At 42.4% G+C, this 24,243-nt stretch overlaps 1 protein-coding gene across 3 annotated transcripts in view; it reads right to left on the bottom strand.

Moving 5' to 3' along the window:
- The window catches only part of LOC122912377 (tubulin-specific chaperone cofactor E-like protein), a 156,859-nt gene that overhangs the window by 63,557 nt on the left and 69,059 nt on the right, over positions 1-24,243 (bottom strand). Inside the window, exons 9-10 of one of the 3 annotated variants that reach the window (XM_044258063.1) lie at positions 3,871-3,935; positions 580-713 (exon numbers count right to left, since the gene is read on the bottom strand). In XM_044258063.1, the coding sequence (XP_044113998.1) occupies positions 580-713; positions 3,871-3,935 (199 nt within the window). Of the gene's footprint in view, positions 1-579; positions 714-3,870; positions 3,936-18,792; positions 22,845-24,243 lie in introns of those variants that run through there. The other 2 variants (XM_044258064.1, XM_044258065.1) reach the window with 2 other exon arrangements.

The raw sequence follows: 24,243 nt of genomic DNA, 5'->3' as shown, positions 1-24,243 counted from the left end.
CTGAGGACACAGGTGCCCAGGAGGGCTCTGACAGCAAATGGCACCATTTTTTCATACAGGTTTGACGATGGGACCCCATGGCATATCTCAGACCCAACAAGGATGGCCCGCTCTGCAAACAACTTAGATAGAACAGTTGATTACCCTCTACTGTGCTCTGGCTCTGTTCCAAATTGGTAGGAAGCCAAAGAACAGCAGACGACTAAACTTTTCACACCCCCAGAAGGGAAAGAAAAATGATATGGCTCCTATTGTGGTTCAGTGTATCTTTTTATCTTGTCGAGTAGCAGAAATAATGTTCGTGGCATTGGGGCCTCTGCTTCACTTCTGTGTTTAATCACCCACAAAAGCAATTTATTGCCCTGTATACTCCTCTACTATGAACATTAGCCATTAAATATACCTTTGACTTTCTTAATCATAAAACCTATCAGCTCATGAAATCTCAGAACTTGTCGTTCTGGCTGCCAATAAATCTTCCATTCCTGGAGCCCTGGATGAAGGTATTTAAAATGTTTTCCTTAATGACAAACAAAGGGGAGAGCCACGGAGCCACAGCCGGGCTCCTATTCTACTTACGTAGACAGTGCGGTAAGGAACGCCGAAGAAGAAAATAGGGGTGGCCAACTTAATCTCCGATGAGCTTCCGTCATCTACTTTAGGGGTTTTCGTGTCATTCTGCCAGAATGGATACATGAGCTCCCTGGGCTGAGCTGTCGAGAGAGACGGGGGTTAGAGAGATGGCAGAGCCATCTTCTGCTTGGCAAGCCACTTCCCTCCCACCCACTAAAGCCAGCTTCTTTCAGTAAGTCTTACAGACGAAATGCAATTCAGACTGCCTTTTCATTTATCCTAAACGTAAGCCGTACACAATGCATTATCTTCTGTCTCTGGAAAGGGGAGAATGGGAGCGATGCCATTTCTCCCTAGGAGAAATCACTTCATGCTTCGTTGCTACACTTCCATACGTTTTGGAGAAAGCAATGGTTAAAAGGGGCTGGAAGGTGGTGAAATCACCCCAGAGCCTGGAACTCTCAGAGCCCTGAGAGAAGGGCCTCTCTGTCTGGCATGGCGTAGGACAGCTTTATCCCTGATCACAAGGCGGGTTGGGAGAAGGTGGCCCTGTGCCTATGAACCTCCCTTCTGGCTCCAGATTTCTACTATCATGTCTTTTCCTGAAAGGAGTCCCCTCCCTCCTGCTGTACAGTAGGGGAAGATACCAGATCCCAGAAGGAAATAAACAACAGTTGGAACCAGGACAGAAGTGGGAGGAGAGGGTTTGTAGTAACTGGCCCGTGAATGACCTCCATTGAGCCTGGCCCTGTGAGAGGGCTCTCTGCCCAGCTCCTGTTTACAAAAGACAGACATGGGAGCCTCTGGGACGAGGGAGCCTGGGCCCCGAGAACCCTTTGGAGAGGATGCGTGGGGCTCTTACTCAACACCCTGGTCAAAGGAGAGAGTCTTTGCACAGACACACACAGCTCCCCTCCGGTAAACCACACCATCACCGCTCCTGGCAATGTGGCTTCTTCCTCAGAAGTTTCTCGTCTCAAGCCTTGCAAAGGTGACCCAGTTTCAGTGAGAGAAATTCAACAGTTTTCCCAGGGTCTACGTTACTCATGATCAGGTCCAATGGCATCTAGGAAATAATCTACATTTGAGGTGTATCTTTTCTCTGCTGCTGTCCTTTCTTCTCTTGAATGAAAAGAGAACAATAGGACATCATCTTTTCTTCCTTTTTAAAAAAAATTGTTTGTTTTCAGGGACGGCCCTATTTTCTGGCCCTATTTTTTTGAGGTACCTGCTTACTGTAATCCAGATGTTAATACCCCCTTCTCAGGTCAGTGCCTCTCCATGGGAAAGTCCCCGCTTGGTCCTGATAGAGCTAAGAGGCTGGCAAGCATGTGGCCCGAGGACCATCCGACTTCTTCAGGAGTTTTTAGCGAGGATACAACAGCTCATGGAAGGGAGAATACGGAGTGGCCAGGAAGCAGGACGGCAGTGCCTGGTCAAGGGCCAGTGTCTCTCCTTCTAGAGCAGGGAATCAGAGAGATCTGTCTGGTCAGAGAGCTAATCTGTTTCCAATGGCTACCATCAGAGGAAAGCAGGGAAACTAGCCCAGGCATTAGTGCGTAAGCATTGTTCCCCAAGCCCTGGAAGTCTCTGGAAAACCAACCAAACTTGAACCCTAAGGGGTGCTGTAGCTACTGCAATAAGACGAGCCCTCTGCCGATGTTCTTTATTTAACGCCACAATCAGTAGGCCAAAAGGGCTCTTTAAAATTCATATTTACACAGAAGTAACAAATTCCTACTTTCCTAGAAAGTAGGGTTTTTTTTAATCTCTTTATAATCCCTATCATAGCATTATACCTAGGCACTTACTAAATGTGAAGGGTGATGTACTTTCTCAAATTAACAATAAAAAATCAAATCATGTCATGGATTTATCCTTCATGGGGAACATTTCAGGAGCCATGCCCAAACGTGAATAAGAGCTAGAATTCACACTGAATTGTAATCGTTTTAATGACAAGATTAATTCATGTTTGGGAAAGCACTGGCCAATTTGCCTAGGAGGGGGAAAATCTATACTTTTCATGGAGGAGACAAGAAAGTCTGGTTGATGGAGGTTATCCCTAACTTCTTTTCCTGCTCTGAAGGTAAGGCAAATATGCAAGATTCTTCTCTCCATGAGTGATCCTAACTAGCTCATGATTTTAAACAGGAATGAATGGACTGCTCGAATTTTTCCCATTTTAAGAAGAACACAAATACTGTATTTATTGAATAAGTAAGGTGCTTTAGTTAGGGAGGAGGTGGAAACTACAGTAGTTTTCACCTTCAAAGCCACTACTTTTATAAAAAGAATACTAGTAAAGAGCACGGCCTATCATTAGCATCAGAGTTAATAAAAGAAAGACTGTCCCTACCCACACGGGCTTCAGGCTGAGAATTTCACAATAAACATTAACTATGTTCCCAGAACTTTTTTTCCCCACCATATAAAACACAGTATTTTTAGAGCGGGAGCAGGAAGCTAGGGTCTGTGGGTCTCTCCTTACCGTGGGGCTTCACGTTGCTGTTTATGTGCTATCACTGTTTAAGCTTATCCAACTCTAGAAAAATGTTAGGGCCACGCATGTCTTACAGATCTGTTTGCTCAGACTTGGAATCATGTGGCAACTGAATTCAACAAACCAAGCAAAGGTGGCTTGGAGTGTTAGTCATAAAAGTTTCAAATCTATACAGACCTTCCAATCTTTCTTGCCTAAAATACAAAAACAGTAGAAAGAAATGTTTGTGGCTTCTCACCTACCCCTGGGGGGCAATGCCACACAAAAAAGGAATCACGGGGAGGGAAAGAAGTTTCTTGTTTCACTGCTCAAAAGTTTTAGATTTATGCCATTGTAGAAGGCCAGAGATTCACAACTTAAAGACATGAATGCCATTGGGACTTCCTGATTTGAGCTAAAACAAGTGTATTTTTAAAATTTGGTTTAAAACTTGTGCCACAGTTAAATGCCCTAATTGTAATCAACGATCAGGCATGGGGTACACACATTACCTCCACCATATACTTTTAACGAAAACTATTTGCACGACTTTTAAAGACCTCTTCCATTAACATGGGGGCAACCTCGCATCCATAAATTGCGTTTGAAGTTAAACAAGAAAAAATAAGATTGTAATTGAACATCACTCAAAGTTAATATATTTTGCCCCGACAACAGAATTTGATTTACTTTTTCTTGTTGTATCTGCAGACACATGTATACCTGCCCTGACGATCACAGTACCAACAAAAGTATCTCTTTATAAATTCAAGAGCATGCTAATCAAGAGATTTGTGGAATTCTGCAGTACTCACCTTGGTGCCGTACGAGTGCGAAGATGAAAGAGACCCAAATTCTAAGTAATGATGAATAATTCATCCTGGAATTTTAAAGAGAAAAAGGAAAAAAAAATCCCCAGCTTGCCAGAGTAAATAGAACACCAGGTGTGTCTGGTAGCAAATCCCAAGACACATCACAACCATCATAGAATAAATTCACATAACAACATCAACAGTTCTGCGTCAGGTCGAAATTCCCCAAATGCTGGCAGATCCTCCCAAGTTCAATGCTTCACGAACAAATTAAACTCCCTCCCTCCTCCCCCGCCCCAGGAGAAGCCAGTTTGGAAGTATAACAAGACGATCCAAATTGTCGGGAAATTATATGGAATCGATGAGGGTGGCCAAGAGTAAAGGAGACTGATCTATGCTGTGGCTGTCAAGCACGAGAAATAGGACCGGAGTCTAAAGATGCAGGTCCTGTGTTGTGTCTCTAGAATAAACATGCATCCTCTCTAAGACCTGGCTCTCCTGATGTTTGACACAGTTTTCAATCAGGATCAAATGAAAGTCGATTACAGCACAATGTGTTTCTGTAGTTACGAGGATTTAGAGTTTTGCCATCGCCTTCTCTACAGGATGGAGCCAATCCATTATTTTGGAGGACTGACCAGATTCACAGGTAATGTAAGACTGTCCACCAACTTTCCATAGTGAAATGAAGGACAGCCACATTGGTCATAAAAAGGAACCACGCTGGGGATTGATCCTTGGAATTACAATAAAAATAGAAGCCAGGACGCAGGGAGTAATTAGTACCGGCAAATTAATTAAAGAAGGAACATCACAAAAGTGAATTAGTTTCATCTTAGTTACGATCAGTTGAACTGGCAGCTTTACCCTCTGTCAGGAGCATGGATGGTCCTGGGCTGCTCCGTATATGTTTGAGATGCAAACATATACACGGGCTCCAAGTTCTGCCTACATCTGTGGGAGAACCAAGTACGGGGTGACGGGTGGGGGGGAGTGGGCAGGGAGACCGGGCAGTTTGCTCACAACAGAATCTCAAAAATAAAAACCCTCCTCGTATTATTGGAAGCTATTGCAATTCAGCCAAATTTTCTTGGAAAATCAGTGGATTTACCCTGGGAGAGTTTTATTGCAAATCTTTACTATCTGGCAGACCCATTGAGATCTCAAGCACATAATAAATATTAGTCCATTTGCTGAAAATGGTAGTAAGCCTAGCAGAGATCCCCGTAGCTGTAGCACAGGGAGATGCCGTGCAAGGTGAAGACTTGAGCCCTTAGGGAGACAGTTCAGAGAGCAGTAAGGAGGATGCATTTAAGTATTTGTATTTATGAAAAAATGTCACTAACCTGTTCTGCAGAGACTGGAGGAACTGTCAGAAATATTAAGCCAACTCTTGGTAAACCAGGCAAAAATTAGGTAAAACAAGAATTCATGTCAGTTCTCCCCTACTTGCTGCCAATAATTTCTGATTCCTGAAATGATGTCTGAATGCCCTCCTCGTAAAACCAAAAATTCAGTTAGTCCTGTGCTAGAGTCAGATAAGTGTTGGGTTGCAATCAAGTTTTTTTCTATTGATTAAGGAAAAGAAAATCTAAAGATCAGTTTCAGGATTGCGTAGAGAGGTTCTTTTCCTGAAAAACTAGACCTTTCTTTCCCCCTCTTAAAAAAAAAAAAAAGAAAAAAAAGTAGATTCAGATGGAAATGTCAGGTACTTGGAGCTGAAACCTTGGTCCTTTCTGATCAGAATCACTTTGCACTGAAAAACACAAAAAGAAACCCCCCCTTCTACCTTTGTACCCAAAAAAAAAAAAAGACAACTGTATAATGTTACAGAATTAGCATCCACCAGCATGGGGTTAGAACTGCAAACAAAGCTGCTGCTTCTAACATTTAAATGAAGTTGGTTGTCTACTAACGTCTTTTTTTGTGTCTCTGATTTTGAACAGTTGCCACAGATAGGCTCTACTCTGGTTTTTTCACAGGTATGCATCAAGTATTTAAAGGCGCTTTCTCAAACTTTTCTAGGTTTTATGCCTTCCCTTTTCTCTCTGACATGCCAGTGTGTAGCCTGATAGGGCCAGGGTATGTTCCTGTAAACCCCAAGGAGGTAACCAGTGCAAGCTATGCTCTTTCACCAGGAAAAAAACAAACCGTTTCCTGAAAACCTCCAATGATGCCCCGGGAGGGTCCTCGGAGGGAGAAGGGGGTGGCAGGCGTCTCCTGACGGAAACTTGCGGTAAGTGAATAATTTAAGAGGCATTGTGAGCCAGGTAAAGACATGTTACATTTGATGCAGATTGAGGAAGTCTGCCTAAAGGCATAAAATAAGTCAAAATGTTCAAAAACTCCTCCAGATTTTTCTCTGACCAGACATTTAAATGCCCATTGTATGAAAAACTGTAATTCAATTTTGAGCAAGTTGTTCTAAAATGATTGAGAGTGCTTGGGGAACTAATTTTTTAGTCTGCCTTATTCAGTATTTTCCCCCAAACACATGATAATTTAGTAGGTTGTGCACATTAAACCTACTCTATCTCTACTATTATGAATTTTCCAGGTAGATTTACTTACAGATGTCAAAGGACTATTTACATCCAAAAGGCATATGTCTACATAACAGAAAATCTAACTTTTGGGGTGCTGATTTAAAATAAAATTAAATGCAAATCCAAGACCTCCTAGAAAAGCATTCTCCTTGCCTAGTCTGTACTAAGGCTTTACTCCTATAGTCAACCTAAATGTCTTAAAGCAAAACACTTGGCTGTATTTGAAAAACTACTCATGGCATTATAATTGCTTTGGTTTTCTTTCTTTATGCACTCAAGGATATTTATATCTTGGTCCTTTTGACCCCTATTAAATGCATCCTTAAGGCAGGACTGGGAGAAATGCCATCTGGGCATAACCAAACATACGAGACAGTAGTGTATATTCACAGGTAATGTAAGAGTGACTTGGAGAACCTGGGTGTAGGCTGGTGCCAGCTGCTTGAGGAGAGACTGGCCTGGCTTATCACTGGTTGGTCTGGGAAGCTGGTCAGTGAGTGCGTGTTCAGGGTGTCCGCTCAACGCTCACAGACAGGAGAATGACAGAAGTCTCCTTTTCTGCTATGTCACATCAGCAGAAGGGCTGGTTTTGTTGAAGATGAGAAGTGAGCGAAGATTTTTAACAAGATGTAGACCTAAGGTGGCGGTGGGGAGGGGTGGCTCAGAGCTAGTCACCCAAGGTGTGGGTGCTTTGCAAAGGCGGCAAAAGACCGATACTGCTTTTCAGGTAAGAGGAAAGATGCCTCCAACAAAACCAAAAAATGTAAGTCCCTGAAAACAAGTGGAAGGGAACTTACGTGCTGACTGTTTTGTTTTGTCTTGTATTTCCTAGGTTTCCTGTGCCTGTTCCGTGAAGAGTTCATCAGCTTTGAGCCAGTGGGAATGGATGGAGTGAGAAGTGTGGTTGGCCATCAGTGGCCAACTGTTAGCTCCTTCAGACTCAGCCTCAGTGGAGGAGCCAAGGGCACACTCTTCCTGGGGCAGCCTTCCAGCCAGTGACTGGGGCGGTGGTGGAACAATAGTCTAGAACATTCCATCCAAGGCAAGCCTTCTCTAATGGGCAGTTCTGCTCTGGAGAGCCTAGTGGAACTGACGAAGACTATAGGAGGCAGCTCTAGTATGCCAAAATTAGAACCTAACTGGAAAAAGCTTATATATGTATATTTAATGTATTCTATATATAATTGCATATATAGAATTGACTATATGTATATATTACATATATGTACTACATGTACATACATATATGTATGTGCATGTGAGTGCATGTGTGATGGTATTATCTGGGTAAATACCCCCAAAGATTTTGACTCTCCAGGTTTCTCAAGACAGACATGTCCCACTCTACCTCATTAAGAGCTAACATTTCTCCCAGCACTGGGAGACAACAGAGAGGATTCACTCTCCCCAGAAGCTGCTCCCATCTCCTCTTCTGACTGCCATGCCTATAATCAAGGTCCAGTGGCAGCATAACCCAGCCAGGGAGATGCTGGGCCTGAGGGAGGAGAGGGACCACACCCCGAAGGAGCTGTGGGACCTACCAGCACATCCTCGCACAGGATGGGGAAGGGGAATATCTATGGGACTGGATTGTGAGGGTGCTCAGTTGAGGAGTCTGGGCCATAATGGAAGAAAGGAAAGTTTTTGGACTTGGAGGCACTTTCTAGGGATACAGACCTTAACATTCGAGGAGCCCAGGGGGTAGCGCAAACTCAGTGCTAGGTCAGCTCCTGGAAGCCTGGAAACAAAGTGATGGCCCACACTGAGTGATGCTGAAATGTCTGAATTACTGTGGCAGATGGTAGAAGGGATGAAATGCTCAGAGAAGTGAACATGCTGGATCAGATACATTACGTGAGTCTGGGAGACCCACCAAATGATCATGTCCCAAGGGAAGGCCCAGAGGACAGACACATCCTCCACCAAAGCTGGCAGTAATACGCTGGTGAGAGAAGCACCAGCATCACTAAGAAAATCAGTGGTGGCTCCCTTCTGCAGTCCCGGGTTGATGGCAGGAGAGGTGATCATACAACTTGGCTACCTGATAGCAGTGGAGAAAATGGGCCCCTGAAATCATGGAGACCAGGGGGCAGCACTCTACTGCCTGAAGCAAAGGGGGTCATAATCTTCAAAGTGACCAAGAAGATCACAGTGGCATCCAAGAGGGCCTGATCCATAGAGAGCTAAGGAGATGATTCAGGGAGCATGGAATTCCAGAGCAAAGTATGAGCAGCTAACAAGGGGATTGCTTACTATATATAATCCAAAAAGTGCAGAAATTGTTGATCAAGAGACCAAAGGCAATTATCTCCCCACCCCTAAAATGTTTGATCCCTTGCTCAGTTGGTAGATCTGAGTCAGTTTTCAAATCTGGATCTCATACACTAAAAAGGTAACCAGGTTCCCAAAGAGAAGGACCCTTCAACACCATGACAAGTATGTGTGGTAATGATTCTCCCACTCCTTCCCCCAAAGACCTCTGACCATTTACTCTAGAAACTGTAGAAAGATGTAAGGAGAATGCCTACATAACTGGAGGACTGCAGGACAAGGGGTTTGAGTTAATATTGATACCCAAAGACCCTGGTAGAGTGGGAACACCTAGGGCCCAGAAAAAAAAAAAAAAAAAGAAGTGGTTCTGGCCAATTCCAGCTTATCGTGAGTCCACAGGGGCTACAGACCACCTGGATGTCATTTTCCAAGTCCCAATATGTAATTGGGATTGACGTACTTTGCCCATTGGGCCCTTTGTCGTTAGTGTAAAAGCCATCTAGCAAGGAAGGAAATGGATCTCCCCACTCCAGCTAAGGTAGCAAATACAAAAGCACTGTATTGGGGGTTGGAGGAGGATAGTAAAGATCAGCTCACGCTTACAGAGCAAGGGTGGTGACTCAACCATATTCCATTTAGCTGGTCAGGATGGATCCTGAAGAATGACTCTTGACTTCTTCAAGTTCGACCAAGCAGTAGTGCTACCTTACAGCTGCTGTGCTAACATAGTGTCTTTGCTACAGCTGATTAACATCAATTCAGGTACACGGTATGTGGCCATTCATTTGGCAAATACATTTTTTTTTTCCTGTTTGAATCAGAAACGAGAATCAGAAGTAGTTCATATCCAAATGGGCCAGATAGCAATATACATGTATAGTTTTGCCCTGGGACTGAGATATGGACTATTTGGATCTTATAGAACATTGCCTTGAGTCATTACTCCGGTACCATCAAGCTGACAGGGCAAAATGAGCAAGAGAAGGCTATAGCCAAGAGGCCTTGGGAAGACACATGTGCTCCAAAAGATGGGAGATAAATCCTTCAAAGATTCAGGGCTAGTCCCTCAGTAAAATTTTTAGGAATCTGGTAGTCAGGGACATGATGGGGCCTCTCCAAAGTATAAGACAAATTACTGTATCTTGCAACCTCCTTACAAAGAAATTCTTCCTTTTTTCTTGGTTTCCTTGGGTTCTGGAGGCCACACATTCCACAACTAGGAAAACTGCTCCAGCCCCCCATTCTGGTGATATGGAATTCTGTCAACTTTGACTTAGGCTGAGAGCAGAACGAGCTTTCTGCTGTAGCTCTAGGCTTAAATGCAAGTGACCTTGACACTCCGGTCATATGTTTGGTAGACCCTTTGTTGGAGATGTCAGTGGTGGAAAAAAGACAAAATGGGGAGTCTCTTGCAAACCCTAGTGGGAGAACCAGAGCACAGTTACCCAGAGTTTTAGAGCAAGGTCATGCTATCTGTAGCAAAGAATAACCACATTTCCTGCAAACCCACTCCTGGCATGTAACTGGGCCCGTGATGGAACATTTGACCAAGATATGTGACCATGTGTCCAGAATTTCCCATCATGACCTGGGTCTTATTGGACCCACCGAGTCATAAAGTCAGGGGGATCCAACAGCAGTCTATCATAAGACGGAAATGGTAAATCTGGGCCTGGCAATAGCGAGCTGCCTGACTACGCAGCACAGACTCCACACCACCTACCATGGCTGCACCACATGCCCCAAACCCAAATGACACATATGGATATATGTGGGGTAGGGGGGTGCACACAATGAGATGAAAGAGGAGGGAAGATCCTAAACTTGGTGTATAGATGACTCAGCTTGGGGAGCATATGCAAGCCTAAAGCAGATGGTGGCTGTTACAGCCTCGCTCAGGGGTAGCTTTGAAACAATGGTAAGGGGACACCTTCCTAACATGTGGAACTTGTGGTAATATATCTTGTTGCATACTTTGTGTCAAAGTGGAAGTGTTCTGAGGTTAGACCATGCACAACCTTGCAGGCGGTGGTGAATCAAATAGCTAGTTAGACAATGACCTGGAAGAAAAATGCTTGGAAAACGAGTGATGAGGAGGTCTGGAGTAAACATGTGGATAGACAGATGGGAATGGACACGAAGTGGGAAGATCTTTGCATGATATGGCGACACCTGCAAAAAAACCCAGCATCCACTACCGAAGAGGGACTCAACAACCAAGAAGACAAAATGACTATACCAGGGGTGGCTCAGTTGTTGGGTGTCTGCCTTCAGCTCAGGTCATGATCCTGGGGTCCTGGGATCAAGCCCCACATCGGGCTCCCTGCTCGACGGGAAGCCTGCTTCTCTCTCTCCCACTCCCCCTGCTTGTGTTCCCTCTCTTGCTGTGTCTCTCTCTCTGTCAAATAAATAAATAAAATATTTTTTTAAGTGACTACACCAACTGCTGTGAGGCAACCTCTGTCAGTGCTGGTAAGATGGAGACACGCCGGAAGTGGCCACACAGCAGGGACGGAGGTTAGGAATAGGCCCAGTGGCATGAACTCCCATTCAGCAAGGCTGGCCTAGCTTCTGTTGCCTCTGAGCATACAACCTGCCAATCACAGAGATGAAAGCTAAGCCCGCCATGTGTCTCTGTTCCTTGGGGAGACCAGCTGGCCCTTTGGAGGCAAAATGACTGCATTGGAGGGGCCAGTAGTTCCTTCCCCCAGGAATGGACCTCTACTCCATGTTATGGGTCAGCTTTCCTGCCCACAGACCCTCAGCCATTACCATCAATAAAAGGCTTTTAGAATGCCTGATCCATAGGCACAGAACTGCATGCAAAATAACATCGGACTAGGGAACCTACTTTATAGAAAGGGGATGCGAGTGTGGCCCGTGACTATAGGATCCACTGGCGGAGCACAAATGCCATGACACAGAAGATGCCACCAGCTCCAGCACTGAGAGGAAAGGTCGAAGGAGCAGGGGAGCCACAGGCTTGGAGAGGGCACTGAGAGGGTGGCATACCGCCCTCCAGTGTACTGCCCATGTGTTGAGTCAGAGTCGTATGATGCAGCGCCCCCTGGAGGAAGAAGAATACATTGGTCGGGAACCAACATGTGGAAGCCGGGGTGGTCCTGCTACCCACTACTCCCAATGATTACTAAGGGACTTTGTGCTGCCCACCCTCATCTCTGGGTTGTGCAGACTGACATCCTGGTCCCCAGAGGGCACACTTTTACCGGGGAACACAGCGAGAGTCCCAAGGAGCTCTAAGCTATGGCTGCGCTGCTGCTTGGGCACTTGGGCTCTTTGTTCAGAGACTAGCAGGAATGAAGATGGGCTACCATCCTGTTAGGGGTCATTGCCCCGAGGAGCAGGAGGAGATGGGGCTGCTATGACATGATGGATTCAAGGGATAATGTGTCTAGAGCTCAGGTGATCTATTTTGGTGGCTCTTCGTACTCCCCTGCCTAAGTCTGAGCAGCACATGTTTCCTAGGGTCTCAGACTACTTAGGAATTAGGGCTTGGGAGAAACCACTAGGTAAACACTGAGAGCAGCAGAGGTGACGGCTCAGGTGATAAGATGACAGTGGAAGCAGGAGACAATGGTTACCAGTTGTGACCCTGAAATCAATTGCAGTGACAGGCGCTATAGTCCATTCCCCTAACCGTCCTCTTCTAAGGTTCCACACAGGAAAAGAGAGCCACCAGAGAGTGAGAGGAGGTGGTCTTCATCATGGAGAGTGGGATCTACACATTGCATGGAGTGGTCTGTGGTAGATACAAAGGTGCACTGCTCAGATCCGCCTTCGAGAAAGGAGTGCTTTCCTGCCACAAGGATATGGTAGGCTGACAGCTTCCGGCCTTTGGCTCCTTCAGTATTTACATCAGTTTCAAGCTGAAGTTATGTTCTTGTTGTGTTTCCCCAAGTGATGACTGAGAAAAGTGTTGGTCAAGGGCCCCAGGCAGGACTCCTCTTTGCCCCAGAGCACCATACTGAGTTGGCAGACTGTCAGGTCTACAGTATGGTCTGTGCCCCTCCTGTCCAATCCTCCTTCCCCTTCACTTTCACACAGGTTCCTCCCCAATAAGCCTTCTGCACTCCTAACTCTACTTTGGCATCTGCTTCCCAGAGAACTGAATCTCGGATGCTGGTGCTTTGAATAAATTTACAAGCCCTCTGCAACAGAACATTTTGCTCTGTTGTATAATCTGCCATGGAGGTTCCAGATATTTCTGGAGTGTAGTTGTTTCTACCCCTTAACCAATGATTCAATGACGTTCGACTTCCTAGATCTAGTTCAATAAGGTGGTTACGTCTAAGGCTATACTTACTTTCTCCCTGAAAAATGATAGTTATCCATAGCAGGATCCTTGAGATGGAAGAGTTGATGCGGAAGCAGTTATGCTCCTGAAGACTTCTCCTAAACAGTAAAGACATTCAGAATGAAACGATTCTGAAGGGCATCACGTCTAGATGTTTGCTTCTCTTGCTGCCTTGGAATCCTCCCTCTTAGATAACTAGATTAACTTTCATAAACTGGGATGCTCATGTACTCTTTTGGGTTTTCATCTTTTCTGAATTAAAAACATTTTAAATTTAATGGAAGTATAGTTAACATATATTAAGTTAGGTTCTGGTGTGCAACATTGTGATTCAACTGTTATACACATTATAAAATGCGCAGCACGATAATAAGAGTGTTACAATATTCTTGACTGTATTCTTGTGCTGTACTTTCAATCTCTGTGACTTATTTATTTTATGAATGTGTGTACTTCCTAATCACCTTCACCCATTTCATCCTCCCCCTCTCCTTTGGCAACCACCAGCTTGTTCTCTGTATTTATTTATTTGATTTTAAAGATGCCATTTATTTATTTGAGACAGAGAGAGAGAGAGAACATGAGCAGGGGAAGAGACAGAGGGAGAGGGACAAGCAGACGCCCCGCTGAGCAGGGATCCTGATGCGGGACTCGAACCTAGGATCTGAGGATCACGACCTGAGTGGAAGGCAGATGCTTAACTGACTGGGCCACCTGGGCATCCCTGTTGTCTGTATTTATGAGTCTGTTTCTGTCTCTCTGTTGTTGTTGCTAGTTTTTTTTTTTTTAAGATTGCACCTGTAAGTGAAATCATATGGTATTTGTCTTTCTCTGTCTTATTTCACTTAGTATAACATCCTCTAAGTCTATTCATGCTGTCATGAATGGCAAACTTTCCCTTTATATGGTTTAGTAATATTCCACTGTGTACAGACACCACCTCTTCTCTGTTCATTCATCTATCAATGGGCATTGGAGTTGCTTTATCTTGGCTATTGTGACTAATGCTGTAATAAACATATATCTTTTTTAATTAGTGTTTTTGTTTTGTTTGGGTAAACACTCAGAAGTGGAATTACTGAATCATATGGTAGCACTATTTTTAGTTTTCTGAGGAAGCCCCATACTGCTTTCCGGAGTGGCTGTACCAGTTTGCATTCCCACCAACAGTGCATTTTCTCCACATTCTCACCAACCTTTGTTATTTCTTGTCTTTTGGATATAAACCATTCAGTTTTGTTTCTTATAAGCAAAGTAAACAAAGCCAAAACAAAACCTGATGTAAAAATTATTTCTAAATTTTTTCATATACATTAGTATCATGGTGATAATCACTTAACTGGAAATATCGGGAGTCCAAATTGTACACAAATGACCTGGAACCTGCTTTTTAAAGAATTAATGTTATTTGCCTTTAAGTAATATTTCTTTTTGGGTTGATCTTTTTCATTCTAGATACTGAGCTCGGACTACGCTAAAAAAAAATATGGCTTAATTCTAAGAAAAATGGCATTGGCTCTTTGAAAACCACATTGAATGACACTCACTAATGTTTATTAACTAATCGGCAAGGTTCTCTAGATGTAAGATGTAATAAAAGATGGTCATCTCTGAAATCTGAACAAGCACTCCAAGATGTTTTCTGAAAGCAACTTTAGTATCTGTATCTAGCCAAGGAGTTTGGAATAGTTAATTCTACGGAGACCCATATAACCAAAAAAGCTCACAATGGGCATTATTCTAACATCCTTGCCAGCACATTAGCGACAGAGCTGGAAGGGGGGCGGGCAGACACACTATATTCCCCATTCACCACGTAGTACCGAGTCGCTCCTCTGAAAGAATTGCATTGATTGTGAGAAGCAGCTCTGATCAAAGCTTCCTGTAGACAATAAGCAGAGGGTATCAGGGCTATTAATCCATCACTTTTCAAGAGCACTCAGCTGAAACAAATGCTCATACATTGTTAAGGATAAATAATACATATACCTTCTCCTGCACAGGTGAAATCTCACCAATGATTAAAAAATTAGATTCCAGAGGAAAGATGGCTCATAGGACAGATGATGTGCAGGGCTCATGCAAATTTGTAATGCGTTGAATTCTGGTGCCTAGCTTTGCATGCCTAATTGGGGAGGACCCTAGCTTGCTTGCACAAACCAGGAATCATATATCAAGAACAAGATCAGTAAAGCCTTTGTGCAGGGATGGGACATATAATAAAGCTGGGGGAAAAAAGTCCTTTTTAGGTATGACTAGCAGAGAATAATTTGGCAACATCTACCAAAATTACAAACACTTTGGCCTTTTCATCCAGCAATCCCACTTCTAAAAATGTGTTCTATAGATTCATTTCAAGTATGTAAGAGAACATATGCTGTTTACTGCGGCAAACTGAACATAGTAAATAAAAGAGAGGGAGAGTTGGAGGGAGGGAGAGAAAGAGAAAGGAAGAGGAAAAACTCAAATGTCTATCAATGAGGGTTGAGCCAAATAAATTATAAATTATGTCTATAAATGGAATATTATATATTATACTGCAAACAAAGGACAGTGTGATTCCCAATGTACTGCTACAGAGATCTCCAAGATACGTTTCAAGTGAAAAAAAAGTGCGTTTTATATGTGCGTATAATATATATAAAAAGGTGCGTATAATATGCTAACCTTGCTGTATAAAAGGGGAACAAGATAAATTATTTGCTATTATTTGTGTAAACTCTGGAAAGACACATAAGAAACTAATAAAAATGAAGGACAGGGAGTTAGAGTGGGATTTTCTAATGTATGCCATCTTTTTATCTGATTTTTGAACCATGTGAGTATTTTCTATTTAGAAAATAGATTCAAATGGTTTTTGAAGAGACTTCTTTTTTTGTAAACAAATTGAAAATCAAACCAAACCAAATTTTAACACAGCCAAAGCAATTCATAATGGCCTGTTTCTACTCCTCGATAGTGGAGTAGAGCTTACATCTGCCCTCCAATGTATCACATATTTCAGAAAACATTTTTTCTCTTCTCTCTGTATTTTTTTTGTCTGCCTCCTCTCATTCTCATTTATTTAACACCTTAATTGTATTACATACAGTGACGACAAAGCATCCAAGGATGAAGTCTCTGTAAGAACTGACAAACTGAAATCGCATTATAATTTTTGGCAGATCTAGATCTTGCAGAACATAACAGATAGCCTGTCCCCTCTATTTTGTAAGCAATATTTATATTCTTCACAAGGCGCTTCCTTACATTCTAAGGAGAAACAACAGCAGTGACAGCCTCATCCTTTCCTGGAACAAAACCTTTGCAACAGGTTGCATTCACCTATAAACATTTTTTTTCTTCCTTGATAACACCCGTTTTCAGTCCACTTAAACACTGTTACCTCTTTGATAGAAGTTGGGAGTTCAAAATGAGTGACCTCTCGTACCTTTGACTGTTTCCTGCAACGAAGTTTTAAGGTTCTAGAATGTCCTCAGGTTAAAAACCAAATTCTTACTTTCCTTGCCTCATATTACTGTTTTACTTATTCTTGTCAATGGCGCCCATCACAAATGCCCAAATGACCTGTCAGAGGAACAGGGAAGACAATAGGGCACACACCCACTGTCATCTCCCAATTCTTGACAGGGCATGGGGACAAATTCCAATTGGGATTCAGAGCCATCGGCCACATCAGTGCTGTTGTTACAGAGCAAATCAACTTAGCAGATGGGTATTGTGGAACATCTCTTCTTAATGAAATGTAAAGACTGACAATAAAGGTGTGTGTGTGTGCGCACGTGTGTGTGTGTGCATGAGTGTGGAGGGTAATGGAGAACTTTAGGAGCAAGTATTACATAGTATCTGTTAAATGCATGGATCCCACAGCCAGATTCCTTGGGTTTGGATCCTGACTCTGTTAGCCAACTGGGTGACTTTTGGCCAGTTACTTAACCTATCTGTGTGCCACTCCCTTCACGAGTAAAAACATGGGGATAACAACAGTGCTAACCTCATAGGGATGTCATGAAGATCAAATATAGGTGAAGCACCTAGTATGGGTCCTGGGTGTAATAAATGTTCATTATTCGAGTTTAGAAGAAACGTGAGAAAGAAGCGTGGTAAGCTCGGACATAGGATTGGCAAGGATTCATACAACAGCAACTCTGTCCACTTACGGCTCTCCTTCCTCCTGGGTTTTGGGTTTGTTAGTCCCCTCTTAATAGCTGTGCCTTCAAATAGAGCGCAAGCAAATTATTCAGGTGCCTAAGTCACATCGGAGAAAAGCCTAAGACAAAACATTGAACAGTTAGTAGTATTCTTACTTTAAGAACTGATTTCCTTTCGTTAGTTTGCGCTGTTGGGATCAATTATTATTTAGACCACTCCTTCAGTGTTTTGAAAAATGGTTGTAAAAATGCCACTGACTCAACAGAATAGTGCTAAACTGTAAAAAACCCCAGTTGCATTGCTCTCTTTAGTTCAGAGTAAGTTGGGAGGCTAGCATGAGAAGCTCTCCTGTTTATTATATTCATATATATGACAAATATATATATTTGAACATTTTAATAAATGTTTGTTAAACAAAAAAAGCTAAAGATTTCCAGTGTTAGTCTCACTCGCCATATTTTAAGGAGTTACAGTATGGTATGTTATTCCTTTCAGGGATTAACTCAGATCCTAAATCCTGGTGACATTAAAAAGTTAAAAGTAGATGGGGGTGCCCGGGTATCACTCGGTTAAGTGTCTGCCTTCAGCTCAGGTAGTGATCCTAGGATTCCGGGATGGAGCCTCGAGTCCTGTCTCCCTGCTTGATGAGGACCCTGCTTCTCCCTCTGCAACCGCCTCTCTCTCTGAGGAATAAATAAAATCTTTAAAAAGAGCTAAAAGTATAAGAAATGACCTATATGGGTTTTAGAAGTTAACTGGCTGAATTTGAGCTCTGAACTTCTAAGTTGGAGACCACAGATAACTAACTTCCTTTCCAGAGGTGAGTTGGAAAGAGAAAGTGACTTCATTTCTCAAAGGTTAACTTTCTTGACTTACATGCATCCTAGTAACTAGTGGGAGTCCCAGTATCTTTCAGCCCAGTGGGTACTGGATGTCCTGACATATGTCTACCTTGCAAGTATACTTGGAGAAGCTCACAATACATATTAACTAAATAGCATTTAGTATAGAAGTTGAAAGTATATTCTTTGAAATTTAAGTAAGAGGCAGAAATATTTAAATTTAAACAGATCGTGATACTCACACCCTTCTGGAACACCGAGAGAGAAGTTAATGGACTCTTCTATATACAGAAATAAAGTACAGTTCTTGGACCATCATTCTTGATATAAAGTTAGCTCATTATAGCTTACCAAGAAATTATCGATGTGGGTAGAGTTCAAGTGTCCAAAACTCGTATTCTTACAGAAAATTATTTTCTGAAGACAAAAAAGTGTCACTTGGAAGAAATTTAAGTGCATCCAACTGAGGTTTTCATCCTTACTCAAAAAAGAGGATGCCAGTTATTTTAAAGGGAGGACTTTATCCTTAAAAGGACAATAAGGAAGTATCAAGTACCTGTTAGAAGTATAAGAATTTGCTAACACAAAAGCAATGACACGCTTCCTAACATCTTTGTTTTACAGCTTTCATTTCTAAATGGCAAAAGTCCAGTGAAATTTCTCAAAATGGTCCAATTCTTCCCCGCTTTGGCCAGTTCCCCACAGTACTCAACCACAGTAGTGATGTCGACCTTTGACTATATAAAAATAAGCATGTATCTTGGCCCCAGAACTCCAGAAAAAAACCAGAACACAAAGAGAAAGTGGACTTGGATTTTTAATTTTTTTAAAGATTATCTATATTTATATATATGTATTAATAAAAAGTGCAAAGAATAGACCTTCATGTTTAAATTATATTCTAAAATAAAATATATATATTTCCATTAGCTGCAGGAGACAACTGGCAAGTAAAGAGCCTGAGAGAGCCCAGTCCCTCTCCATCACTACAATGGACATATTATATAGTAAGGAAGCACCTATGAAAAATAGAGTGTTCACAACACATCTGGTAACACAGATAGCTTCTGGGTGTACTGGAAAGCAGTTTGTTTGCATTTTCAATCTAACATGAAATGAAGGGAAAAATCAAATTCATAAACAGAAATGACATCGCTTAGAACGATCTATTATTTTGTATTCCTGTTTTATATGCCCTAGGGCCTAGCACTTGCCACGGAGCAAGTCGCGTTCACACGTGCACTGGGAAGAGCCGTCGGCGGTGTGCCTCAAATGGGGGTCAGTTCCTTGTGCACCCAGTGTTCTTTGCTTGGGACACCGCTGACTTAGCAACGCAGCCGAAACACCTGTTGAGGACTGAACTTGCATTTCTTTAAGTGAACAAAATCTTAGCACAAAGCATCATAACATGTGGCTCTGTTACACATTGCTCATGTTTTGGGCTTCTTTTCACCCACAGGTCTTAAAAGAAACAAGGTGTTGGGGATATCCACTGCTTTCTTATGTGTTTATGGACATGGTGGCAATAGGTTGCAGAAACAAAAGAAACTTTTAATAATAATAATTAAAAAAAAAAGACACAGGACTCTAAACTTTTCCCCCCCTCCTTTAAAGCAATCTGAGCTATTTCAACAATTCCATTTTGAAAGCCCATTTCTATTGTGGCTTCAGCAGCTACATGTGGGCACAGAGGATCCCTTGGTTTTGATCTGGCTTTCTTCTATGACTCCTTTCCTTTTTCTCTACTGAAAGGAATTTCTATTTTTAAAAAGATGTGTTCTATACACTGTGCCTGCAGAGACCTATCTATAATACTGGCTCGGACAGCATCTTGCCTTATAAATGCCAATAACAGGCTCTTGCTGCATGTGGAGGAAGTCAATATTAAAATACAGAGAAGCTGCTGCCATCGATGATGCATAACTTTGAGACTCAAATGCCCATGGTCTATTGTCTCCTCTTTTTTGGCCTGTTACAAAAATAATTTGGGTTACAAGGTGTCTACACAGCACCGATTTTATTTCAAAAGCAGCATCTTTACTCAGCTGCCGAAATAAATCTACAAGTACACATGCTCAAATAGCTTTTCTCTTTTACTTCTGTTCTGCAGCTCTGAAAGACCGGTCATTGCATTAGACTTTGTCTCAATCAAAAATTGTTCAGCAATTATTAAAACCATCAATTACAATGCCCTAAAAATACCCACACCCTCTGAATTAGATGAGAAGTTCCCCTGACATGCAACTGTATAATAGAGGAATTAGGCCTGCAGTTGATGGACACTGTGTTCTGTCATAACAGAAGGAACAGGTCTCTAATAGTAAAAAAGCATTTCATAAAACTTTTGTCATATATAAAATATCTTATTAATTGTGACCATTCCACTTATGATTAAAGCACATCCCAAGTGTTTGCTCTGCCTTCTGCTGTGGGACAGTCAGGGGTCATACAACCTCAAAAAAATAAAAGAGTGCATCTGTTTCCCAGGCTGACAAAAATGACGGGCTCAGTTACACTGTCTCTCTCTCTCTCAAACTTGCCTGCACTCATGCGCACTTACACAAAGCACCCACAGTTTTTATCTTCATGACACTGTTGCCACACTTTTTTCCCACTTCCAAAAATCTGTCAGGAAAATGTGATTGCAAAATAATTAATTCTTGTCTCTACCCAGCCTGGATCTCCATCGCTCATTCTTGCTGATTTTGAAAGATCAAGTCTGCAGCAGAAGGAGAAGAGGCTTCATTCATCTTTCTCAAACCCTTTGGTTTCCACCTTTAATGTTACAGTGGATGTAGACTTGACTCAGTAGGACTGGGTCAAAGGCTTTATAGATACTGAACCTGAAGTGCATTAAGAGAATAAATAGGAAAAATTTAAAAAGTAGCAATAATAATCACAACTCTGCAGATGTGAAGAATTTACAAGAATTATCTAAAAATTTCGTAAGAAATTAAAGGATTTTATAGGAGTGGTGGAATCCTATAACAAAGGTCAAAAGGTCAAATGCAATCAGATAATGATTACATTCTTGGAAAAATACTTCATGTGCACATCACCTGCCCTTAGTGATGCCAAGCCTTCCCCAAGCCTCCCATCTGTAAATATGGTAGACCAAGAAAGACATCTATCACAGAAAGGGGTTACCCTGTTTAATGAAGGACTACAAGAACAAATGCAAAGATTTCGGGGCAGGTAAGGAACTAGCTTTTAAAGAAAAGTGCTTTAAATATGCTACTGCGAAAAATAGGACTTGGAGGCAATTCTGAAGTTTTGACACTTAGACTTTACTCATAGATTAGGCAGAGTTGTTCTTTGGGAGGGGCAACTAAGGTGAAATGCAAAACAAAAAGGGTCCAATTATGACATCACAGCATCCTAGGGAAGAACTGGGAATCAGAACTCCCTTTGATTAAGATTTCCCACTTTTAATGCAAAGTGTAATAGCCAGGGCTTCAAATGACGACATGGGCAGGGAAGTCACAATGCTCTTCCTCCTGGATGGCTTGACTTTTCTCCCACTCTACTCCCTCACACATGCCACGGACAGTCAGCTAGCTAATTCCCAGCTCTCCCGGCATGTATATCCATTATCCTACTGGGCTCTTCAGAAAGTCAGACCTCTATTCCCAACGGTTTAAAGTAATGAGAAAGATAGCTAGAGATGAGGAAGTACATTCGACAAGCAAAAATAAAAGGACTGTGGCATGTGACACGCTTTGTGTTATGGAAGTTAGAGTGGACGTCTTCTGTGCGGGACACTGAAATGGATGTGGTTACACACAAAGGGCCCAGGCTACTCTGCCCACGCCGCCAGGACAGCAGCGAGTCTTCCTGGAGTTTTAACTCTCTGTCTTCAAGATCCTAACAGAGTTACAGATTCTCACGGAATACCTGAGTTCAGAATCAGGTTGAAAAATGCCTAAAACACTATAATTATTTCAAAAGGGAGAAATGAAAAGATTGTCCACACTGAGAAATGAGAAGTTACTTATGGACAGGATTAGAACTATTAGGTGAACACGTGCTGACACGAGTCAAAATGAAAATCTGAACCACAACAAGAAAGGAGGGAGAGAGGGAAGGATAACGGAAGAACTGGGGGAGAGAAGTGCTGGCCCTTCCTGTCAAGCTCCCTGCTCCTGATTTCAATCCACAAGTTACCCTTCCATGGGGAGGATACACGGCTCATGCTATCTTCACAAATATACCTAAATGGTCATGAGAACCAAGTGGTAGACGCAGCCCAGTGAACACAGTAAGAAGTCGGCGATTTCTTGGTCATCTTTCACGAGGGAGGGCACAGGGAATGGAGATGTGGCCAATTCTGCTGGCTGAGTTGAAGAAATCTGTGGTAGAAAATACCAAAAACAGCCCCCTCCCCATCCTAGGGGGAAAAAAATATACAAAACCCCCCGAAACCCAAACAAAACGAAACAGAACAACCTTCTCCCTCCTAAAGAAAACCACATTGGAAACAAATGCCCTGCAAGAAGTCCTTATGTATGTGTTTGTTACAAGGCTGGTCGAGGTTATTTTGTTTTGGATTCCACATAAATTTTATCTCCATCCCTAATGCCAAAAGAATGCAGTGCCCGAGAGCTGTACTTCATTTCCTCTGGGCCAAAGGGTGCTTCATGATCAAAATAGTAGAGAAGCATGTTGCTTGTGGGTAACTGCACTAGAGTTTTTAATTGTTTCTTTAGTTCTGCAACTGTTTGGTCCAGACGAATGCTCATTTCTTCCACCTGATCGTTAAAGTGGACTTCTACTTTCGCACTGCTCTGTGGTCTTAGGTCCACTTCTGCCAAAGGCTCCAACTTCCCATATTTTGTAATCAGTTCATGATACCTAGAAGGATAAAAAAAAAAAACAAAAAACAAAAAAACAGTGTCAGGTTAAGCCACTGGCACACGAACTATGAACTTCTTCAGAACTCCAGTGAGCGACACTGCTACAATCCTATTCTAATATCATCTCCATCCACCTATCTGCCTGACGAACTATTTGTGTAGCTGTGATCGGATACGGCTGCCCTTTTGCGGCCACAATAAAACCACATCCTTGTGGATAGGAGAGGAATCTGTCCTAAAGATGGTCACCATGCCTGCTGTTTATTGTTACCGAAGAATAGATTTAGGCAGGAAAGGAAAACTTAGAAAAGCAGACAAAAGGATTACAGAGAAAAGTCTAATCACTCTGTAGAACTTGCTTTCTTGGGTGTCATCATTAAGGGCATATATCTAAGCACATGTTCCTTGGTGACAGATGGGAAGATGGAATGAGGCCAGTTTCTGACCACCAGAGAAGATAATTTACAAACCGCAACAAAAAAATCCAGTTGTATGTGAGCTGTTAATCCAGGTTTTTCAGTGATTTTTGTTTGAGTGTTCAGTGTAGTCTCACTGGCTATAAAGAAGGTCTTTGCGGAAGAGTCAAGAATACATTCCTGAGGGGTGCCTCAGTGTCTCAGTCGGTTGAGTATCTGACTCTTGATTTCTGTTCAGGTCATGATCTCATCAGGATCATGATCTCAGGGCCATCAGACTGAGTTCTCTGTTGGGCTCCATGCTGGGTGGCGAAGGCTGCTTGAGATTCCTTCTCCCCTTCTCCCTCTGCCTGCTCCCCCACCACTCTCTCCCTCTCTCTCAAATAAATAAATAAACCTTAAAAAAAAAAAGAATAAATTATTGTGAAAAACTTGTAAATGGCAAATACCAGGAATACAAGTTCCTTGACTGAGGCAGGAATAAAGAGCAGAAGCTACCAAGAGGAAAGTGAGTTACAGAGGTGAAACTTGGGCCCATAAGGTCAAGTTTCCCATGTGGAAAATCCTGTCTCCACTGCCAGCCTTTTTACTGATTTTACTAAGGTCTGGTTTTACTGAGGAAGTTGAGCAATTTTCTACAAATCAGAGAAGGAAAAAATGATCAAAAGACCCAAAAACAGTTTTATTATAACCAAGAAATCCTGAGGTTAATTCAGGATCAGAATACAGTGGTCATGTAAGATTATTCCCCCACCCTACTTTTGGCTTTAACTCAGTTAAGTCAGTGTTAAAAGGTTGGTAGGAATATTAAAGACGGAGTAGGACATGTGTGGGTAAGCATGGAGGTAACCATTTTCATTAAAGGGAGTAACAGTATATGGTAAAATAATACTGGCTTTGGAGTCAGAAGATCTGACTTCAGAGTCTTGACTCCATCTTATAATTAGCTGTGTGACTCATCAAGTCAATCTCTTTGTATCT

This window comes from Neovison vison, chromosome 7, assembly GCF_020171115.1.
Source record: "Neovison vison isolate M4711 chromosome 7, ASM_NN_V1, whole genome shotgun sequence".
Classification (NCBI taxonomy): Eukaryota; Metazoa; Chordata; class Mammalia; order Carnivora; family Mustelidae; genus Neogale; species Neogale vison.
Note: the sequence above shows the minus strand (reverse complement) of the source record. Positions and strands in the feature narration are given on the sequence as shown.